Source organism: Lissotriton vulgaris, chromosome 6, assembly GCF_964263255.1.
Source record: "Lissotriton vulgaris chromosome 6, aLisVul1.2, whole genome shotgun sequence".
Taxonomy (NCBI): Eukaryota; Metazoa; Chordata; class Amphibia; order Caudata; family Salamandridae; genus Lissotriton; species Lissotriton vulgaris.
This window is the reverse complement of record NC_141694.1, coordinates 98,127,189-98,146,585: the sequence shown is the minus strand read 5'-3', so window position 1 is coordinate 98,146,585 and position 19,397 is coordinate 98,127,189. Positions and strand designations below refer to the sequence as shown.

At 47.4% G+C, this 19,397-nt stretch overlaps 1 protein-coding gene across 1 annotated transcript in view; it reads right to left on the bottom strand.

Annotated features, from left to right (window-relative positions):
• Positions 1-19,397, bottom strand: part of GTPBP2 (GTP binding protein 2) — a 180,224-nt gene that overhangs the window by 33,402 nt on the left and 127,425 nt on the right. Inside the window, exon 9 of the mRNA XM_086926028.1 lies at positions 6,393-6,451. Coding sequence (XP_086782154.1) covers positions 6,393-6,451 — 59 coding nt within the window. The remainder of the gene's footprint in view (positions 1-6,392; positions 6,452-19,397) is intronic.

Below are 19,397 nucleotides of genomic sequence, written 5' to 3'. Positions count from 1 at the left end.
GAGTGGGAGCGGTAGAGTGAGGGCGGTAGAGTGAGGGCGGTAGAGTGAGGGCGGTAGAGTGAGGGTGTGTGAGAGCGAGGCAGAGAGAGGGAGAGAGAGAGCGCGAAAAATACAGAACACATACTTTGCGACACTACTCTAGCATCAATAAGCCATATACCAATAACCTGCAGGTTATAAGAAGCTGAAAAGCTTTGACTTCTAAACTCATAAGTCACGCCAGTAATGCATTATTGAACTGTATTAATGGATTACGAGAAGACGTGAAACATGGAAGAGGCAGAGGGCAAAATAAAAAGAGATGGCGAATGAAAAGCGCATGTGAAAACAGGAAACAGCGAAAAGGGATAGAGGACAAGAAAGATAAAAAAAATAAAGAGAGCGCGAGGAAAAAGATAAGGGCCGACAGCGAGACGTGGTGCTCGAGATATGGTAATCAGAACTGATTCGTTTTGCTTGTTTGCTGTGTTCAGTTTACTTTGGTGCCGCTGAATCAACTTATCATATGAAAGGAATACGAATCTGAATATTATCCAGAAAATCAAGAAATGCAATGAGAAGGGAAAGAAAAGCGGGGAGCCAGGGGCAGAAAGCAGGAGAAAGACAGCTGGTCGGGAACGAAGGAGCGTAAGTAATTAAATGAAGTCTTTGAAGTCTGATGGGGTGGGGGGCGGGGGTGCGGCTTCCTTTGAAGCCTGATGCAGAGGCTCAGACAAATGGTGTGGGATGTGGCTGGCAATGGTGTGGGATGTGGCTAGCGATGTGCACGCGCCTGGCTCACAAGAACTGTATCCGATCCGCAGCAGTTTGGGTAGACTTTTGAAAGCCTAACTATAATCTCGACAAACAAGCATTGCTAAAGCAATGCTGTCGGTTGAGACCTAATTAATGACAGAACAGATAAGTGTTTTACCAGAAGGGAATGAAGTTTAGTAACGAGTCTCTAGGGCAGTGGGGACTCCAATTAGAAGGTCAAAGCCCCAACACTCCTACAGAGAAACCACCCCTGTTATAGCCTGGATTATTTCCCATGCAAATGGTTGCATTTAAAAGAAGAAAAAAAGGTATCTCCAGGGAGGAGTGATGCTGGCAAGAAAGTCCAGAGAGAATATAAAGAGAACAAGTCCCTCTGTATGTGCTTAAGAATCCAGAGAATTGATCATAATAAAGCAACTAAGCAGGACAAAAACTTAAAACAATATGGATCGACAAAGACTTCAGGGAAAAGGGCTACTTGCTTTTTGGAAATAATTTGTTTTGAAGGTGAGCCCATTTCACTCTAGTGAGAACATCCCACCCAGATTGACAATGGTATTAATAATATTGGAGCTTGTAGAGCGCGCGGCTACCTCCGACACAGGTGTCCCGGCACAACAGCGCATCCAGCCTGTAAAGAATGAGCCGGACTAGACAGTGCGCTCTAGGGCAGGCCGAACAGCCATGTTTTAAAGCTTCCCTGAACGTGGTTTCCGAATTAGTCTTCCTCAGATGGTCAGGCATAGAGTTCCATACTGTAGCGATTTTCACAGAGAAAGCATGGCCACCGATCCTGGCCTTTGCAACACGGGGAATTACCAGTAAATTCTGGTTGTTTGATCTAAGACTCTAGCCTGACTATTTCTGAAGTCTCTGCTTCAGATATTGGGCACCAGTACCTCTGACTGCTCTATACGCCAAGGTCAGTGCCTTAAACACTCTTAGTCTTTTTACCGGAAGCCAGTGTAAGCTGCGCAAGTGACATGCGAGCACAGACTAAAATATGTGGTCCATGAAATATAGAACACATTACAGCATTAATGGTGGACTAGAAAACTACCTATCCAGAACAGTTATCCACCATGTATATCTTTATTAAATGTATAGATTTTCAATCTCTCTGCCTGCTTGAAGGACCCTGGAATACATCTTTGCAAATGGAACACACAGTAAATATTTTCAGAAACAGAATGCACATCTAGAGGCACTATTTCCCTTTAGCTTTTGAACCCCCCAAAAAAATATCCATGATCCACTGGAAAATTAAAAGCAGCTTCAAAAGTCAGTTGACTATCAATGACAAGCAAACCCATGTAAGATTTCTACAACACAAGAACATTTGAAATGAGAATCGTTCTGCAAGGTGTTCAGTCCTTCAGAGAAAATACGATAATATTCATCTAGGGCAGCAGAGAAACGCCGTACGCAGTGTCAATGACTCCTCTGTTCACGTTGACAACCTAGTGAAGGCAAGAGCATCCACAAACTCCAACTTCATTCAGTCAGCTCCTCAGGAGAGGATGGAATTTGGTTACAAATCATTTTACTGAGATACCCATGATGGAGAAAAGCTTTGTTACAGGTAACCTTTCCTCGTCCATCATGAAATCATCATTATACACAACAGATAATCATTCCGAAAATGCAGTGGGAGAACCACAAGGAAGAGAAGTTGAGAAACAGGACAAGACGGTAAGAATTTACTGGGGACACATTGTTTCAATGGCCTGATATACTTTTGAGGCCAAACCTAAACAAGATCACAGGAATACGCTTTGGCAAGGGACCCAATCTGCTTTTCAGCAAGTTACAAAGGTAAGAACACTTACAGAGAGAAAATACACAACCCTTGCTGACTATTCACATCATTTAAATGGATTGTTTTCAGAGAAAAATGGAATCAGGTGAGTGCATAAGTATTAATTATTTGGGAGCAGCTAGGCTGACTGCTAAAGTGCTTTTCCCACATCCAACGTAAAACTAAACTTGTTACAAAGAGAATTCAAAAGGAAAGTACAAATGGAAGGGAATCTTGAATCCCATGGATGGAATCTAGGTGTTACCAATTATACTAAAAGGTGCAATGTGATGTTTTAGTGACGTCTTTCTTGGGTCAAAATCAAATATAAGATCTTTCTACAGATCGGACTGAAAAGTCCAAACTAACTGGTGTAAAACAATGCTTAATTTCACAGGAAACCCTCATATTTCTTTAGTCCATTCTAACTTTTAGTTAAAAATAAATAAATACATAAAGGAAAAGGGAACGGAATGGTCCTTTAACATGCTTACAGCAGCTTCATTTACCTTTTTGGGAAAAAGGTCTGCAAAACAAAAACGGTAAGCCACACAAAAGAAGAGGTTATCAAGTCCTTTCCAAAACATTTCAGTGGTCTGCATGCAGAAACTGATGCGTAAACAAGATGAAATTAGAAGCCAGCTGCTTGGGTTTGTGGACAAGCATCTTTCACAAACTTGTGTCACCACTAATACCACCGAGAGAGGTTTAAGGAACATTGCTTGCATTTGTGCTGTGAAGTAATTTAATCTTCTAAAATAGAACTAAGGAACGCTTGACCAGATGACGAAAAATGATTCTGGGTCTGCTACTTAAGCAAAAAGATCTAAAGAATTAAAGTGCTCAGCTAGCCTTGGCCACAAAAAGGACTGCTTCATAGGTCCCACTACTGGAACCTTTCTTTGAGCATTCCAAAGCTCACTTCTAGCCCACAATTTGTAGACAAAGAACCATAGAAATTCTGCTGAAATACACAGGAGTCTTTAGAGGACCTCATTAGAAACTTCAAATTAATCGCCTCCTTGGTACACTCCCAGAAACAAAATTTTAAAAACCCTACTGCTTGTTGAAGTACTGCCAGATTTAGATATAAACAGTGGTAATCCAAACTCAAAATTCCAGGTATTTTCTCTTGTTATGGGTATGTTTAATGCCCATCCAAAGCCCCATGAGCCTGCTGAACAGGAGGGGAGGTGGCACCTGTAGTCAAACTATCATCAAGGTCCCTCCCTCGCCTGCATACTACCTCACCACGGCTCTGTAGAACCCATGAGGCATTGGATGGGCATTAAAAAAAAACATAACGAGAGAAAATACCTATTAGGGTACAGTATCTAAAGGCGCATGTTAATTTAGATTCGCACAAACTTTTGTATGAATATAGTTATCTACCACCAACATTTAGAGTGTTGAAGGGATCTGTCTAGGTCCTGATGAGAAGCCAGGGGAGGGCTTCGAAACATGTCAACAAAGGAAGTACTGCCCATTGAAGCATAATAACTCCTCTTATTCCCCATATTTTAATAATACAAGCTTATAGGAGCATTAAAGGTTACTCGTCCATATACAAAAATCAAAGAGGGGGAGAATGGAGCACTTGTCCTGTATTACCAGGGTCTTTGTTGTCCGTGTGGGAACCGTCATTAAAACCCTCAAACAAGTACACAGGCCGTCAGCAGTATATCTTGATTCTCTGCCTGAGTGTACTGTTACAGCATCATCATTGGGTCTTTTTCTTTGTAAATATGCTGTCCTCCACCCTTGAGGAAGACCTACTGGTTTGTCAGTAGTGGTCAGGAATGAAAAATAGGAAGGGTGTGCTCGCGCTCGTGTGGTGAATTAAAATTCCCTACACCACTTTTTTCACAGGTATTTATTAGAGAAGTAGTGATGTGGGAAATTAAAAACGAAAGTGGTGAGTCTATGGATCCAGTTACTAATCTACCGCACGGTTATGGGTCACGGGTCAACATGTTTCAGCCTCGTGGAAACTCTAGAGGCTTTCATCAGGACCGAGGTGTATCAATAAGAGCGCATTATGGCTCCTAACAGAGAGGTGTACTCACCACCCTTACAATACAAGGTCAGATCTGTAGTATCTGTACCTTGTTAGCGTCGTGCCGGGCCTCCTCGGGGTGCTGGTGAGCTAAGGGAAACTAATTCCGTTCCTACAAGTCACTTGGTTGTGCAGGCTCTGTGTGCGGTGCCCCGGGGCACCGCACACAAACAAAGACCCTGGTTATACAGGACAAGTGGTCCATTCTCCCCCCCTCTTTCATTTTTGTACTAACCATTGGAAGCCGAATGGATCACAGCTTCTCTTTCCCTCCTCATGGATTACTACGCTTCCGCATAGCCAGGTACTTTTTAATAATTATCACGTTCACGTAACCACTTCTGACCCTTCCACTCGCACTCCTACACCACAAATAGCATTGTCTGAAATCAGTGCTCCCGCATAGTCCAAGGTCGCAGCACGCCCCGTCCCGCAGCGGGCGGGAAGACCCCGATGATGAAGCATGCCACCAAGGGTCCTTTTGGTGGATGAGGAGTAATTTAACAAAGCTGTGTGCTTTCCCAGAACGTAGGAGACACACTATTTCTCAAAGGACACTTTTACCTGTACATCTTATAACCAGAATCGAACAAGTAAGAACATTGTGCTTAATTAAGACTACTGTTTAAGATATGTATGGTCTTGAATAGAATCCCTCCCTTCCAGAAAGAATGTGAAAAGAATCCCATGCATAATGTCTGAACTGCAGTGAGCGTTTTAGAATGCGACATTTTGTATATCAAGTAAAAATTATAAATACAAACGTTGAAAAAAAACAATACAGTAAAATGGATTAGAATGACAGTATCAATACAGAAGGCGACAAGGTTAGTTCAAGCAAACAAAATCCAGATGTTTGAGGGTGAAGGGGTGGTTGTGAGGGGGGAGGGGAGGGGGAGTTGGGAGTGGTCAGATCTTTATCGGTGACTACCAAAGCATGGAGCACCATGATCCTTCCCCTCAGGACGAAGCCACGTGATACTATCAAATAAGGGGCTTGTGGCATCCTTTAGCTGCAGCACAAATTCCGGCGCCGGGCGGTGCTTTGATGAAGTGGGCGGCGCCGTGCCGGCCAACGGACGTGTGCAGCACTACGGCGGTAGTGCGCGTGTCGGCCGTTGGTTGACAGAAGCAGCGAAGGTGTTCATCAACCACAGGGGTATCATTTACTTGGACATGAAACCTTCATAAATAGGATTGTTCCAATTACCATGTACAGTTTACAGATAAGGTCTTGTACTCCTTTGAAACTATGGACTAGTGGTTTTTCATTTTTTTTTTTTACTGGTAGGCTAAGCCTAGTGGTTATATAAAAATCTCTAACTGCAGCACATGCACAGCAGATGCTGCCTCCATCAACGAGTCTCGCATTCTTTGAAACCAGTCTTCGGAGGTACAGATCAAAAGTCACAAAGAACTTCAGTTAAATGGGTTAGTGAGATTTACGCTTCAAATTTACAGCAAAAAAAACCCCCACATTTGGAAAGCTTTCCAGAAGATAGGAGACTATGCACGTGTGATGGAGCGGCCGTGACTAGGAGGACAGAGAATTAAAGTCCTGTCGGGCGTCTGAGAGGGCAGGATTTTTTTTCAGACGAGACTGCTCATAAGTTTAGGCCCATGTTCTGAGTGGAGGCATGTGCTCCACTGCTACCCTGCAGATACAGCTATTGCATGCATCTGGTGGAAGGACCTTGGGATCCGACTGAATAGGATACAAAAAACATATAAAAGGAAACAATAAATAAAAGACAATACACATTTCTTCTGGCTTACTCTTACCTATATAGAGTCCCACCAACCACTGTCCCCACATCAGGAACCGTGTAAATCTCATCCACCTGAAGAAGGAAGAAAGAGCAGCAACCATCAGAACCCTCTGGAGGACAGCATATATGAACAACAGAAGGAAGAGCGCAGCAACCATCAGAACTTATATGAACAACAGATGGAAGAGAGCAGCAACCATCAGAACCCTCTGTAGGACAGCATATATTAACAGAAGGAAGAGCGCAGCAACCACAAGAACCCTCTGGAAGACAGCATATATGAACAACAGAAGGAAGAGCGCAGCAACCACCAGAACCCTCTGGAAGACAGCATATATGAACAACAGAAGGAAGAGAGCAGCAACCACCAGAACCCTCTGGAGGACAGCATATATGAACAACAGAAGGAAGAGCGCAGCAACCATCAGAACCCTCTGGAGGACAGCATATATGAACAACAGAAGGAAGAGCGCAGCAACCATCAGAACCCTCTGGAGGACAGCATATATGAACAACAGAAGAAAGAGCGCAGCAACCACCAGAACCCTCTGGAAGACAGCATATATGAACAACAGAAGGAAGAGAGCAGCAACCATCACAACCCTCTGGAGGACAGCATATATGAACAACAGAAGGAAGAGAGCAGCAACCACCAGAACCCTCTGGGGGACAGCATATATGAACAACAGAAGGAAGAGCGCAGCAACCACCAGAACCCTCTGGAAGACAGCATATATGAACAGAAGGAAGAGCGCAGCAACCACCAGAACCCTCTGAGTACTGCATATATGAACAACAGAAGGAAGAGCGCAGCAACCATAGGAATCCTCTGGAGCACAGAATATATGAACAACAGAAGGAAGAGCGCAGCAACCACCAGAACCCTCTGGAAGACGGCATATATGAACAACAGAAGGAAGAGCGCAGCAACCATCTGAACCCTCTGGAGGACAGCATATCATATATGCTGTCCTCCAGTGGGTTTAGATGGTTGCTGCGCTCTTCCTTCTGTTGTTAATCAGAAGGAAGAGCACATTAAACCAATAAAACTTATATGAACAACAGAAGGAAGAGAGCAGCAACCATCAGAACTTATATGAACAACAGATTGAAGAGAGCAGCAACCATCACAACCCTCTGGAGGACAGCATATATGAACAACAGAAGGAAAAGAGCAGCAACCATTAGAACTTATATGAACAACAGAAGGAAGAGAGCAGCAACCATCAGAACCCTCTGGAGGTCAGCATATATGAACAACAGAAGGAAGAGAGCAGGAACCATCAGAACACTCTGGAGGACAGCATATATGAACAACAGAAGGAAGAGCGCAGCAACCACCAGAACCCTCTGGAGGACAGCATATATGAACAATAGAAGGAAGAGTGCAGCAACCATTAGAACTTATATGAACAACAGATGGAAGAGAGCAGCAACCATCAGAACCCTCTGGAGTACTGCATATATGAACAACAGAAGGAAGAGCGCAGAAACCATAAGAATCCTCTGGAGCACAGAATATATAAACAACAGAAGGAAGAGCGCAGCAACCACCGGAACCCTCTGGAAGACGGCATACATGAACAACAGAAGGAAGAGAGCAGCAAACCCCAGCAACCCCCAGAACCCTCTGAAGGACAGCATATATGTACATTTTCAACCTGAGGCATTATGCACCATTCCATTCCCAACTGTGTCGATGCATTTGTCGTCAGAGCTGAGTCGCTAGTCAGCAGTGACTTTTATCCAGGTATTTATATTGATAATTAACTTTATTGATTTTGCAAGAAGTGAAAAGTAAGGAAGAAAAAAAAAAAAAAAACAAGAACAACTGACACAAAATCAGGCAGTACAGCGTACAAGATTACAGCACGGTATGTGGAGTGCTGCACACAGAGCAGGTAGAACAAGGTGGAATAAACATTGCATCCCCCCCTGCGGAAACAGGGAGGTAGACCCTCAGTCAGGGGTAAAAGTCAGTCTAGTACGCCCAACCACTTGCCCCAGATCTTCCGATGCCAGGCAGGGTATCCCCTGGCCTCATACAGTGAGAGTTCATGAGTAGCACACCAATCACTCCCGGCTCCATTTGGCTACAGAGGGTGGGGTGGGATTCTTCCACATGGCTGCTATGTTCTGCTTAGCAACTAATAAGGCTGTTCCTAGAAACGTCTTATGGGCCCTGGATTCAAGATAGTCTGGCTGATGAGGATTATGAATCCGAAACCGGTCCCAGGATGCTTGTTTCCGGTCCAGGGAAGACATGGCTTGACAGTTCGGGCTGGACTGCTCCCATGATGCACAGGGTCAGACTAATTTGCATATGGCCATGTCTGAACTGGGGTGGCTGAGTGAGCTAAAGAATGGTGATGGATTAAACCCAGATCTGTTGACTGGGGGTGAGTGTTTGATTTGCTCAAACGCTCCGTCCATCATTTCCTTTTGTATCGCTTTGTTGGCCCTAAGTTGGCAGGGTATGCTCAGACATGAGTCCCTTGCTCACTTGGCCACTGGATTCAAGATAGCCTGGCTGATGAGGATTATGAATCCGAAACCGGTCCCAGAATGCTCGTTTCCGGTCCAGGGTAGACAAGGCTGGGCAGTTCGGGCTGGACTGTTCCTATGAGGCACAGGGTCAGATTGATTTGCATATGGGGCCATGTCTGAATTGGGCTGGCTGAGTGAGCTAAAGAATGGTGATGGATTAAACCCAGATCTGTTGACTGGGGGTGAGTTTTGATTTGCTCAAACGCTCCGTCCATCATTTCCTTTTGTATCGCTTTGGACCCATCCAGCCAGTCAGTCAGTGATGCCCAGCAGAATGTGTAGGGGATTGTGTGAAACGTCCCAACCCAAAACCTCAGTAGGTTCTGCCTCCACGGAGCACCAGAAGGGGGTAATGCGGGGGCATGACCATACCATGTGAAAGAAGTCCGCGGGGTCCGTGTGGCGTCTCAGACACGTCGGGAGCGGAATCACACCGGGTTTATGGAGGCTGCTGGGGCTGAGATAGGAGGTGTGTAAATAGCAAAGCTGGACTAGCCGAAGCCTCGCCAAGGCAGTGATGGTTCTAGGCGCCATCAGGGCATCTCTCCAGTCTGCATTATCCAGGGGGCCCACCCATGTCTCCCACTCATGTCTCCCACCTGAGTTTTAAAAGGTCAAGGGATGTCGAACCATTATTTGTTATTGCTCGGTATATGATGGAGACCCCTCCCAGTCCAAGACTGCCCATCATAACCTGGGCCTCGAGGCGACTGTGTTCTGGTAGCGAGGTATCAGTTGTTATATGGGAACCCAGGGCATGATGGACTTGTAGATATCGATAGAACTTGGAAGAGTGAAGGGCATATCGGGATGGCAAGTCAGTGAAGGAGCCGACTTGCCCATAGGTCCCCTAGTAGTAAAATGCCAATAAGGTCCAGCCTCTAAAGCCTGCCAGGTTTGCCACATCCCACAGCCAAGTACACTGCCAGAGCGGCGTGAGTTGGGATAGCTTATTCTTCCATTGAGTGTGGTATAGGACAGTGCGCCAGGCTACCAAGACTGCTCGGGTTACTGTGGGGTGGTCCCTAGGGATGGGGGATCCATATAGCATGGCTTGAACGCAGGGAAGGCCCAGGTCGCTGAGCTCAGCTCCATAGGTCGGGTCTGCCCAACCCCTGTGAGCCAGTCATGGACCACCAGGAGACCAGGTAATATAAATCAAGGTTTGTGAGCCCTGTACCCCGAAGGGTGGAATCTGGCTGTGTCGAAAGGCCATACGAGGCCGTTGGCCGGCCCAGAGGAATTTGGTGATTAGAGTCTCGATGCTGCGGAACCAGGCTCAGGGGATATGGTGAGGTATGTTTTGTGGCAGTACAGGTGAGCAGTTAGGCATATAAGAGGGCAGTGCTACACTCCATAACACACAGATAAGACATTCTCATTTGCAGTGCCAGTAGCTGTAGCTCAAGTAAATGTGAGACCTTTAGCTTGTTATGAAATCGGGTCAGATGTGTGTGTGTGTGTGTGTGTGTGTGTGTGTGTGTGTGTGTGTGTGTGTGTGTGTGTGTGTGTGTGTGTGTGTGTGTGTGTGTGTGTGTGTGTGTGTGTGTGTGTGTGTGTGTGTGTGTGTGTGTGTGTGTGTGTGTGTGTGTGTGTGTGTGTGTGTGTGTGTGTGTGTGTGTGTGTGTGTGTGTGTGTGTGTGTGTGTGTGTGTGTGTGTAGTGCAATTATGAGGATTGGAATGGTTAGTTGAGGAATTGTGTGGTGTGATTTGTGTAGTGGAATTCTGTGGCATGGTGTTAAGTGGAAATATGGGGGCAGTAATTATGTGATATTAAGTGTACTTGAATTATGTGGAGTGTGATTGTGTTTTAGAGTGTAATTATGTGGAATGGTATTGTGGAGTGGTATGTAGTGGAGTTTAACGATGTGGTGTGCTGTTAAATATTGTGGTGTGGATTGGATGTAGGTGGCGAGTTGTCCAATTGTGTTGTCGTGTTGAATTATATGGTTTGATTTCAAATGATGTGCGTTGTGTTTTGTTTTTTAAATGGCATCCGGCCAACCTATGGCCATTCGCCGGTATGTATCCATACCAGTGATGGGAGAAGGAAGGCGAGGGATAGGAATCTTTAAGATTCATGTCTCTAGGACATGAATCTTAAAGAGATCGTCAAAAAAACCTTGGTGGTGCAATTGTAGGTGCGGAGGTGTATGAGTTCCATTTAAAAGGAGGATGCCTGGCGTCTGTGAGCAAATCGGTGTTGTTTGGAGTCCATGTGCAAAAAGCCAGAGGTTCACACCACCCCCTGGGCGGGGGAATATTTGCACTTCAAAGCATATCACACAGAACAGATAAGGGAAGCCACCCCAGGATGGGGACCGGGGCTCTGAGATGTAATCACAGAGTGCCTTGCTGCACTTTCCGCTCACCCTTAAGACGTGCAAGCAGGCATACTTCGGCACTGCGGTGGGACGCACTCACGCACGTTCATAGAGGAATACATAAATAACATAGCGAGACAATGATTAAAACACATTATTACACATGATTACATAGATAGGTGCACCTAAACAGTTATGCAAGTACACATAAGGCACTAGATATAAGACATGTGTGCACATAGAAATAATACGTAAACAAAAAAACAGACACACATGCTAACGTAACAACGAGAGCAAAGCTGAGAAGTAATTAAATTAAAGCAAAGCGGCATATCGATTTGCCTGCACACTTCATTATGGAGTAGAGAAACGGTGGCCATGCGTGTTTTGGGCATACAGGCACACTACTTTGCATTCTGGAACTTGTAGTTTGAAATGTATGATTAAATATAGGAACTTCATAATTTAGAGATATGTGTTCTGCCTTGGGATACCGGTGACAAATGTTTATCCTGTACAGTAACCATGTATATGATGATTATCTGAAGATTGTTTTTATGTTTAATATAAAGAATTAAAAAAAAATGTAGGAACTTAAACATTCAAGCAAGCAAAGTATAGTTTGGTTTAAAGCCAGGCTTTTTTTGAAGGAGGCGAAAGGACTAAACTCCTTCCTACAACAATAACTTAACTACAGAACCATGAGGAACGGTAATCGGGCTGCCCAGACATGTTACTGGTGTTGTAATTATTACGTCACCACCCCTGCCTTACACACCCCCTCTGTGCTCTTTTTGTTTTTTAACACATGCTCCGGGTTCCAGTGAACAATATAGAGTTAAGAATTAAAAAGGGAAGAGTGAGGTCTCACCGTCCGAAAAAACAAAATAAGCATTTACAATACAATGGTCTCGGCATTCTTAAAGTTTGAGCTGTTGGCATTGCTTATGACATTTTTATTTATGTTTTTGTTTTTAAAACATAAATAAATGGCATGGTCATTTACAATGCCAATAGCAGGGCAGGAGAGCAAGCACAAGCAACGAGGGGGCAGGAGAGCAAGCACAAGCAACAAGGGGGGCAGGAGAGCAATCACAAGCAACGAGGGGGGCAGGAGAGCAATCACAAGCAACGAGGGGGGGCAGGACAGCAATCACAAGCAACGAGGGGGGGCAGGAGAGCAAGCACAAGCAATGAGGGGGGCAAGGGAGCAAGCACAAGCAACGAAGAGGGGGCAGGACAGCAAGCACAAGCAACCAGGGGGCAGGAGAGCAAGCACAAGCAACGAGGGGGCAGGACAGCAAGCATGAGCAACAAGGGGGCAGGACAGCAAGCACGAGCAACAAGGGGGCAGGACAGCAAGCACGAGCAACGAGGGGGCAGGACAGCAAGCACGAGCAACGAGGGGGCAGGACAGCAAGCACGAGCAACGAGGGGGCAGGACAGCAATCACGAGCAACGAAAGGGGGCAGGAGAGCAAGCACAAGCAACGAGGGGGCAGGACAGCAAGCACAAGCAACGAGGGGGGCAGGAGAGCAAGCACAAGCAACGAGGGGGGGCAGGACAGCAAGCACAAGCAATGAGGGGGCAGGACAGCAAGCACAAGCAACGAGGGGGCAGGACAGCAAGCACAAGCAGCGAGGGGGGGCAGGAGAGCATGCACAAGCAACGAGGGGGCAGGACAGCAAGCACAAGCAACGAGGGGGCAGGACAGCAAGTACAAGCAACGAGGGGGCAGGACAGCAAGCACAAGCAACGAGGGGGGCAAGAGAGCAAGCACGAGCAACGAGGGGGGCAGTAGAGCAAGCACGAGCAACGAGGTGGGGCAGTAGAGCAAGCACGAGCAACGAGGGGGGGCAGTAGAGCAAGCACAAGCAACGAGGGGGGGGCAGGAGAGCAAGTACAAGCAACGAGGGGGGGGCAGGAGAGCAAGCACAAGCAACGAGAGGGGGGCAGGAGAGCAAGCACAAGCAACGAGGGACAGGGCAGCAAGCACAAGCAACGAGGGACAGGACAGCAAGCATGAGCAACGAGGGGGGCAGGAGAGCAAGCACAAGCAACGAGGGACAGGGCAGCAAGCACAAGCAACGAGGAACAGGACAGCAAGCACAAGCAACGAGGGGGCAGAACAGCAACTACAAGCAACGAGGGGGCAGGAGAGCAAGCACAAGCAACGAGGGGGGCAGGAGAGCAAGCACAAGCAACTAGAGGGGGGCAGGAGAGCAAGCACAAGCAACGAGGGACAGGACAGCAAGCATGAGCAATGAGGGGGGCAGAAGAGCAAGCACGAGCAACGAGGGGGCAGGACAGCAAGCACGAGCAACGAGGGGGCAGGACAGCAAGCACAAGCAACGAAGGGGGAGGACAGCAAGCACAAGCAGTGAGGGGGGCAAGAGAGCAAGCACGAGCAACGAGGGGGCAGGGCAGCAAGCACGAGCAACGAGGGGGCAGGGCAGCAAGCACGAGCAACGAGGGGGCAGGGCAGCAAGCACAAGCAACGAGGGGGTAGGGCAGCAAGCACAAGCAACGAGGGGGCAGGGCAGCAAGCACAAGCAACGAGGGGGCAGGGCAGCAAGCACAAGCAATGAGGGGGCAGGGCAGCAAGCACAAGCAACGAGGGGGCAGGGCAGCAAGCACAAGCAACTAGGGGGCAGGGCAGCAAGCACAAGCAACTAGGGGGCAGGGCAGCAAGCACAAGCAACTAGGGGGCAGGGCAGCAAGCACAAGCAGCGAGGGGCCAGGGCAGCAAGCACAAGCAATGAGGGGGCAGGACAGCAAGCACAAGCAACGAGGGGACAGGACAGCAAGCACGAGGGGGCAGGACTGCAAGCACTCACCGGAGGACTAGGCAGCTTCTCAACTTCTTGGGCAGCGGTCGGGCAGAAATGGCGTCAGAAAAGCGCCGTCATTTTCGCATTCGGGGTCGTGGTTTTTGCGGTTGAGTGACGGATGACGCCATGGTGAGAAAACTGCAAAAAAACACGCCCCGAATCCGAAAAAGACAGGGGCTTGAACGGAGTGACGCCCCTCTCCTCCAATGGCTGGCCTCCATTTAGGAAGCCAGCCAATGGAGAAGAGGGGCGGGTTCAAGCCCCACTCTAGGAGTCTGGGTAATACCAAAACTATTCAGTGTTGATAATGATTATTGGTGCATCTTCCCAACTATAACATTTTAGTTCTCCTCTCAAGAGCACTGGTACAAAGTCAAACAACTGAAAGAAAAAAAAAAAAACACATCACAAACACATAAGCTGGCCACCACCATATCTAAAAGGTGTGGCGTGCCACGCTCATCTGCAGAAGCAAGCAAAAGCAGGTGGCCTCTATAGTCATGCAAGGACTGGGTAGGGGTGGGGCAATAATGAGGCCAGCTTTGCAGCGTGTCCAGTGCCCTACGGGTCCATGTGGATTGCTGTAAAAAAATAATTAGCTGGACGCCACCATATGTGAAGATAAAGCATGGTGTGCCACGCTCAGCGCCAGGATAGATCTGCATCTCCCCGCTGTCCAGCTGAGGACATTCCCTGACTCCCTCCAACCAGGAAGTAGTGGCACAGCTGCCAATATTACACCATGAATCTCACATGGTAACCTCCGCTTATTTGATTTATGCATGATTATATAGTGCTGACTTTACCCAAAGGTGTTAGTGTGCTTTACAATAGAAAAGGAACATTACATAAGGTACAGGAGTGTCTTTACACGGTACATAGCGTTACATTGGGCAACAAGCATGGAAACAGTAGCAGCAGTCCCACACTTAACGCAACAGTTATAAGAATGCAAATTAGATGTGCAATTATTGGTTGAAACGATGGCGGGGGAGGGGGCTAAAATGGGTTCGAAAAGGAAGACAGCAATTGCAGTGGGGGGCGTAAGTCTACTTAGCATCTACACGAACTGCCTGAACCCATAAACTATTGTAAATTACTGGTCGTTTGATAAAGATTGAATAGCTTTTTTTAGCAGTTTTATACAGCGCAAACTCGATCCGAAGGTATTGGAGCGCTTTACATGAACAACAGTTACGTTACACACTGTCACATGAACTTTTTGTAGGCACGGGGAGAATACCTGATTTGCCCAGGATCACAGGATATTGATCCGTCGCCGGGATTCAAACTGGGTTTCCCCACTTCTAAAGTCAGAAGCTTTTCCATAATGCCACAACTATAAACGTTTTTATTGCCAATTTCTTGACGGTCAACGCGCAGAAGATAATATTGACCCCGCCCCGGGGTCCCAAATTAGGCGTCACTGAGAGATGTGTTTCCATCACTGGCAGAGCTTGTGTGTCTGCCCCTACCCGGGACCAGCACTGCACGCATAGCATCACACACAAGACAGGCAGAAGCACAGAGACAGTGGTGAGTGAAGACGGTCACTGAGGGCTTCCCTTTGCAGGAGGGGGAGAGACAGAAGGTCGGACCCGCCCCCCTACTGTGGCCCAGACTAAGATGGTTTCACTTCCACAGACTTCCCAGAGCTGGAAAAAGTCCCCAGTGGCCCCTGACCCAGAGAAGGGGGGAGGCGTTAATAGGTGTCTGCGGTGAACCACAGGATGGGTATGAGCGTGCTAGGCCATGAGCCAGGAAGGGGTGGTGGTTAATTGAATCATGGCTTCTCCTTGACAGGCTCTGTGATGTAAGGGAGGTTGCTTCTCGTGCGTGTTCTCTGCATCAGAGGGGTCTTTCCTGGGCTGTGCCCAAGTGCACGGTTTCAGTAAAGCCCCGAACCGCATCCTCTTAAACTTACTGACGGTCACACCGAGTCAGTCCGTGCCATACAGTCGTTCCGCGTGAAGGTCGTACGGCTGTAACAGGTTGACTTCATGCCCCTCAAGGCCCAGCTTTGAAGGTGGGGATATGCCAGAAACGACACACTGTGTCAGTAGATGAGCCAAGACCAGCGCTAGAAGAGTCCAGTCAAAAAGCCACGAACATATTCATGGAATATGGGAAGTGAGAGGAGTCCGCTATTTTTGAAAACCTTAAATCTGTAAAGTACAGGAGTACGACATCAAGATACGACCTCAAAGAGCTTGAGTGCCATATAAATATTATTCATCCATTCAAATGTATAAATGAATTAAAACATGTATAAAGCGCAACAGCAAGCCTAACAAGGTGTCCAGGCGCTAGAAAAGAGCCTATTACAGATGAGACGTTAGAGCTTTGTATTTTCTTATTAATGCCCAGCTTGGGGGTCCTCGGTGAATGAGCCTGGAAATGCAACAAGCCTCCTGAATAGCTAATTTTCTAGCCTGTCCAGGTGCCAAAGAGCTCTGGTCAAAGGGGGTCAGCTTCGTCTCCTGTGGGGAGCCAGATTTGCATTCCAAACCAGGGGGGGAGGGGCTCTTTGAAGCCCCCCTGCCTTGGAATGCTAATTCACCAGCTTTTCCTGGGAGAGGAGGAGAACACCCTATAACTGGAATCCATGTGTGTATTAATATGAGGTGTATGATACCAAACAACATATGTTTCAGTAAAATCATTAAATAGCTGGGAAATTTGTTTTGACCAGTGCCCAGAACATATCTTAAAATGGCTTCCTTGCTCACTTTCAATATCTAGCAATAGAACTAGACATCACAGGGACACATCTGCTTATGCAGATATGTCCTCACAAAATATAATGCATCCTATCTTGAGGCTCAAAGGCCTGCTAAAGGGGTGACCTTCATAATATTAGATGCAGTGACTTTGGGATGACACACAGGAGTGTGTCAGGTCGTCTTTTCACTCATGGTTTGCACCATGTCACGCAGCATGCACTGGCAGTCTGTGTTAAATTTGTATGTGGGTTCCTTACAGTGGCATACGATACGCTGCAGCCCGCAGGGACCCGCTTTAGTACTCCTACTCTAGTTACCTGGAGTAACAGTTACTAGGGACTTACAGGGGTGCTATAGTCCTTATCCAATTGAACGACAATTAGGCTTTACCTTGTTTTAGGGACGGAGCACTGGCACAAAGATATGGTTAGCAGGCCTCAGTTTACTGTCAAAGTCTAAAACCAGCATCTAGTAGCTTAAAAAATGTGCAGGGGGCGGAGGGGGCTGAATGCAATAAAAGCCCCATTCTCTACACTAAGTAACTTGGATTCACCTGGGACACCAATCTCTTTGTAAAGGAACACACTGCTAAAAAAAAAAATTGCCCATGTACAATCTCCCTCGTCTAAAGAACAAAAAAACAGTTTCTTCCTGAAAGCAGCTTCCAAACTGCTTTTCAAGCCCTTGTACTCTCACATATGTATGGTGGTAATGCCCCGCTACAGCCTCCCACGCTGGCACACCTTAGGACCATCCGACACACTGCAGCCCATCTATTCCAGGTACTAAAGAAATATGGTAACATACCCCCACCCCCCCCTTGTCCCTTCTCCCAATACTAATGAAATTCCATTGGCTCTCCTTGCCTGCACACATCATTAACCCCTTCGCTGCGGTCGCGATTTTACAGCTGTGCGGTAAACAAAAGAACAGGGCGGGGCCGTGACGAACCCCAGCCATCATCAGCACACGCCCACACGGGGCGTGACGGCTGGGGTTCGTCACCAGCATGGGAGGGGTTAAAGAAACAGTTGTATTATTTACAAAGCAATCGCAAGCATCGCACCCGCTTATCCTAAGAACAAGCTTAAAATCTCTGGCAGCTCTTGGCACACCCACAGCCAGGGCACCATCTGATTAGAGACCAAGGGTAAATAAAAAGAAATGTAAAACCAAGGCAGCAGGCTTTTTTCACCTATGCAACCAGGATCTGGTAAAACATCCTGTATCATAAGGACCACACCAACGCTGCAGCAATTTATGGAAAAGTTGAAGATGTACCTCTTTAAAAAAACAGTTCATAACAATGGAGGATCAATACATGTCTGCCCCCAGAAGTCAAGTCAAGTCAAGTCAGAGATTTATATAGCGCGCTACATACCCAGAGGGTCTCAAGGCGCTTGAGGAGGGGAGGGGAGTTATTTGTCGAATATCCAGGTTTTAAGTTGCTTTCTGAATGCTAGGTGGTTCTGTGTGAGACGAAGGTGGGTGGGGAGTGAGTTCCAGGTTTTAGCTGCGAGGTAGGAGAAGGATCTACCTCCCATGGTGGTTTTATTGATGCGAGGAATGGTAGCAAGGGCTTGGTTGGAAGATCGAAGCTGGCGAGGGGGGGGGGTGTAGAAGGAAAGTCGTGTGTTGAGGCATTCGGGTCCAAGTTCGTAGAGTGCTTTGTGGGCGTGGGTTAGGAGTCGGAAAGTAATCCTCTTATTGACGGGGAGCCAGTGGAGGTTTTTCAGGTGGCTAGAGATATGGTCTTTGCGTGGGATGTCTAGTATGAGTCTGGCTGATGCGTTCTGGATGCGTTGGAGTTTTTTCTGGAGTTTTGCGGTGATACCGGCGTATAGGGTGTTTCCGTAGTCCAGGCGACTTGTGACCAGTGCGTGGGTGACTGTCTTTCTGGTTTCGGTGGGGATCCAGCGAAATGTTTTTTTGAGCATGCGGAGGATGTTGAAGCATGAAGATGAGACTGCGTTGACTTGTCTGTTCATCGAGAGAGAGTAGTCCAGGATGACGCCCAGGTTGCGTGCGTGGTCCGTCGGGATGGGTGCTTTTCCAAGGGCCTCTGGCCACCAAGAGTCGTCCCAAGCGGAGGGGGAGGTGCCTAAGATAAGGACTTCTGTTTTGTCTGAGTTCAGTATCAGACAGCTGTGCTTCATCCACTCTGCTACTTCTTTTATGCCTTCATGTAGGTTGGTTTTGGCGGTGTTGGGGTCTTTGGTGAGTGATAGGATCAGTTGGGTGTCGTCTGCATAGGAGATGATGTTGAGGTTGTGTTGGCGAGCGATGGTTGCGAGGGGGCTCATGTATACATTGAAGAGGGTGGGGCTGAGAGAAGATCCTTGTGGCACGCCGCAGATGACTTCAGTGGCCTCGGACTTGAATGGTGGGAGGCGGACTCTCTGGGTTCTTCCGGTGAGGAATGAGGTGATCCATTCCAGTGCTTTTCCTTGGATCCCGATGTTATTGAGGCGCTGTAGGAGAGTGCTATGGCAGACTGTGTCGAAGGCTGCGGAGAGGTCGAGGAGGATGAGGGCGACTGTGTCTCCGTTGTCTAGTAGAGCTCGAATGTCGTCTGTTGCTGCGATGAGAGCG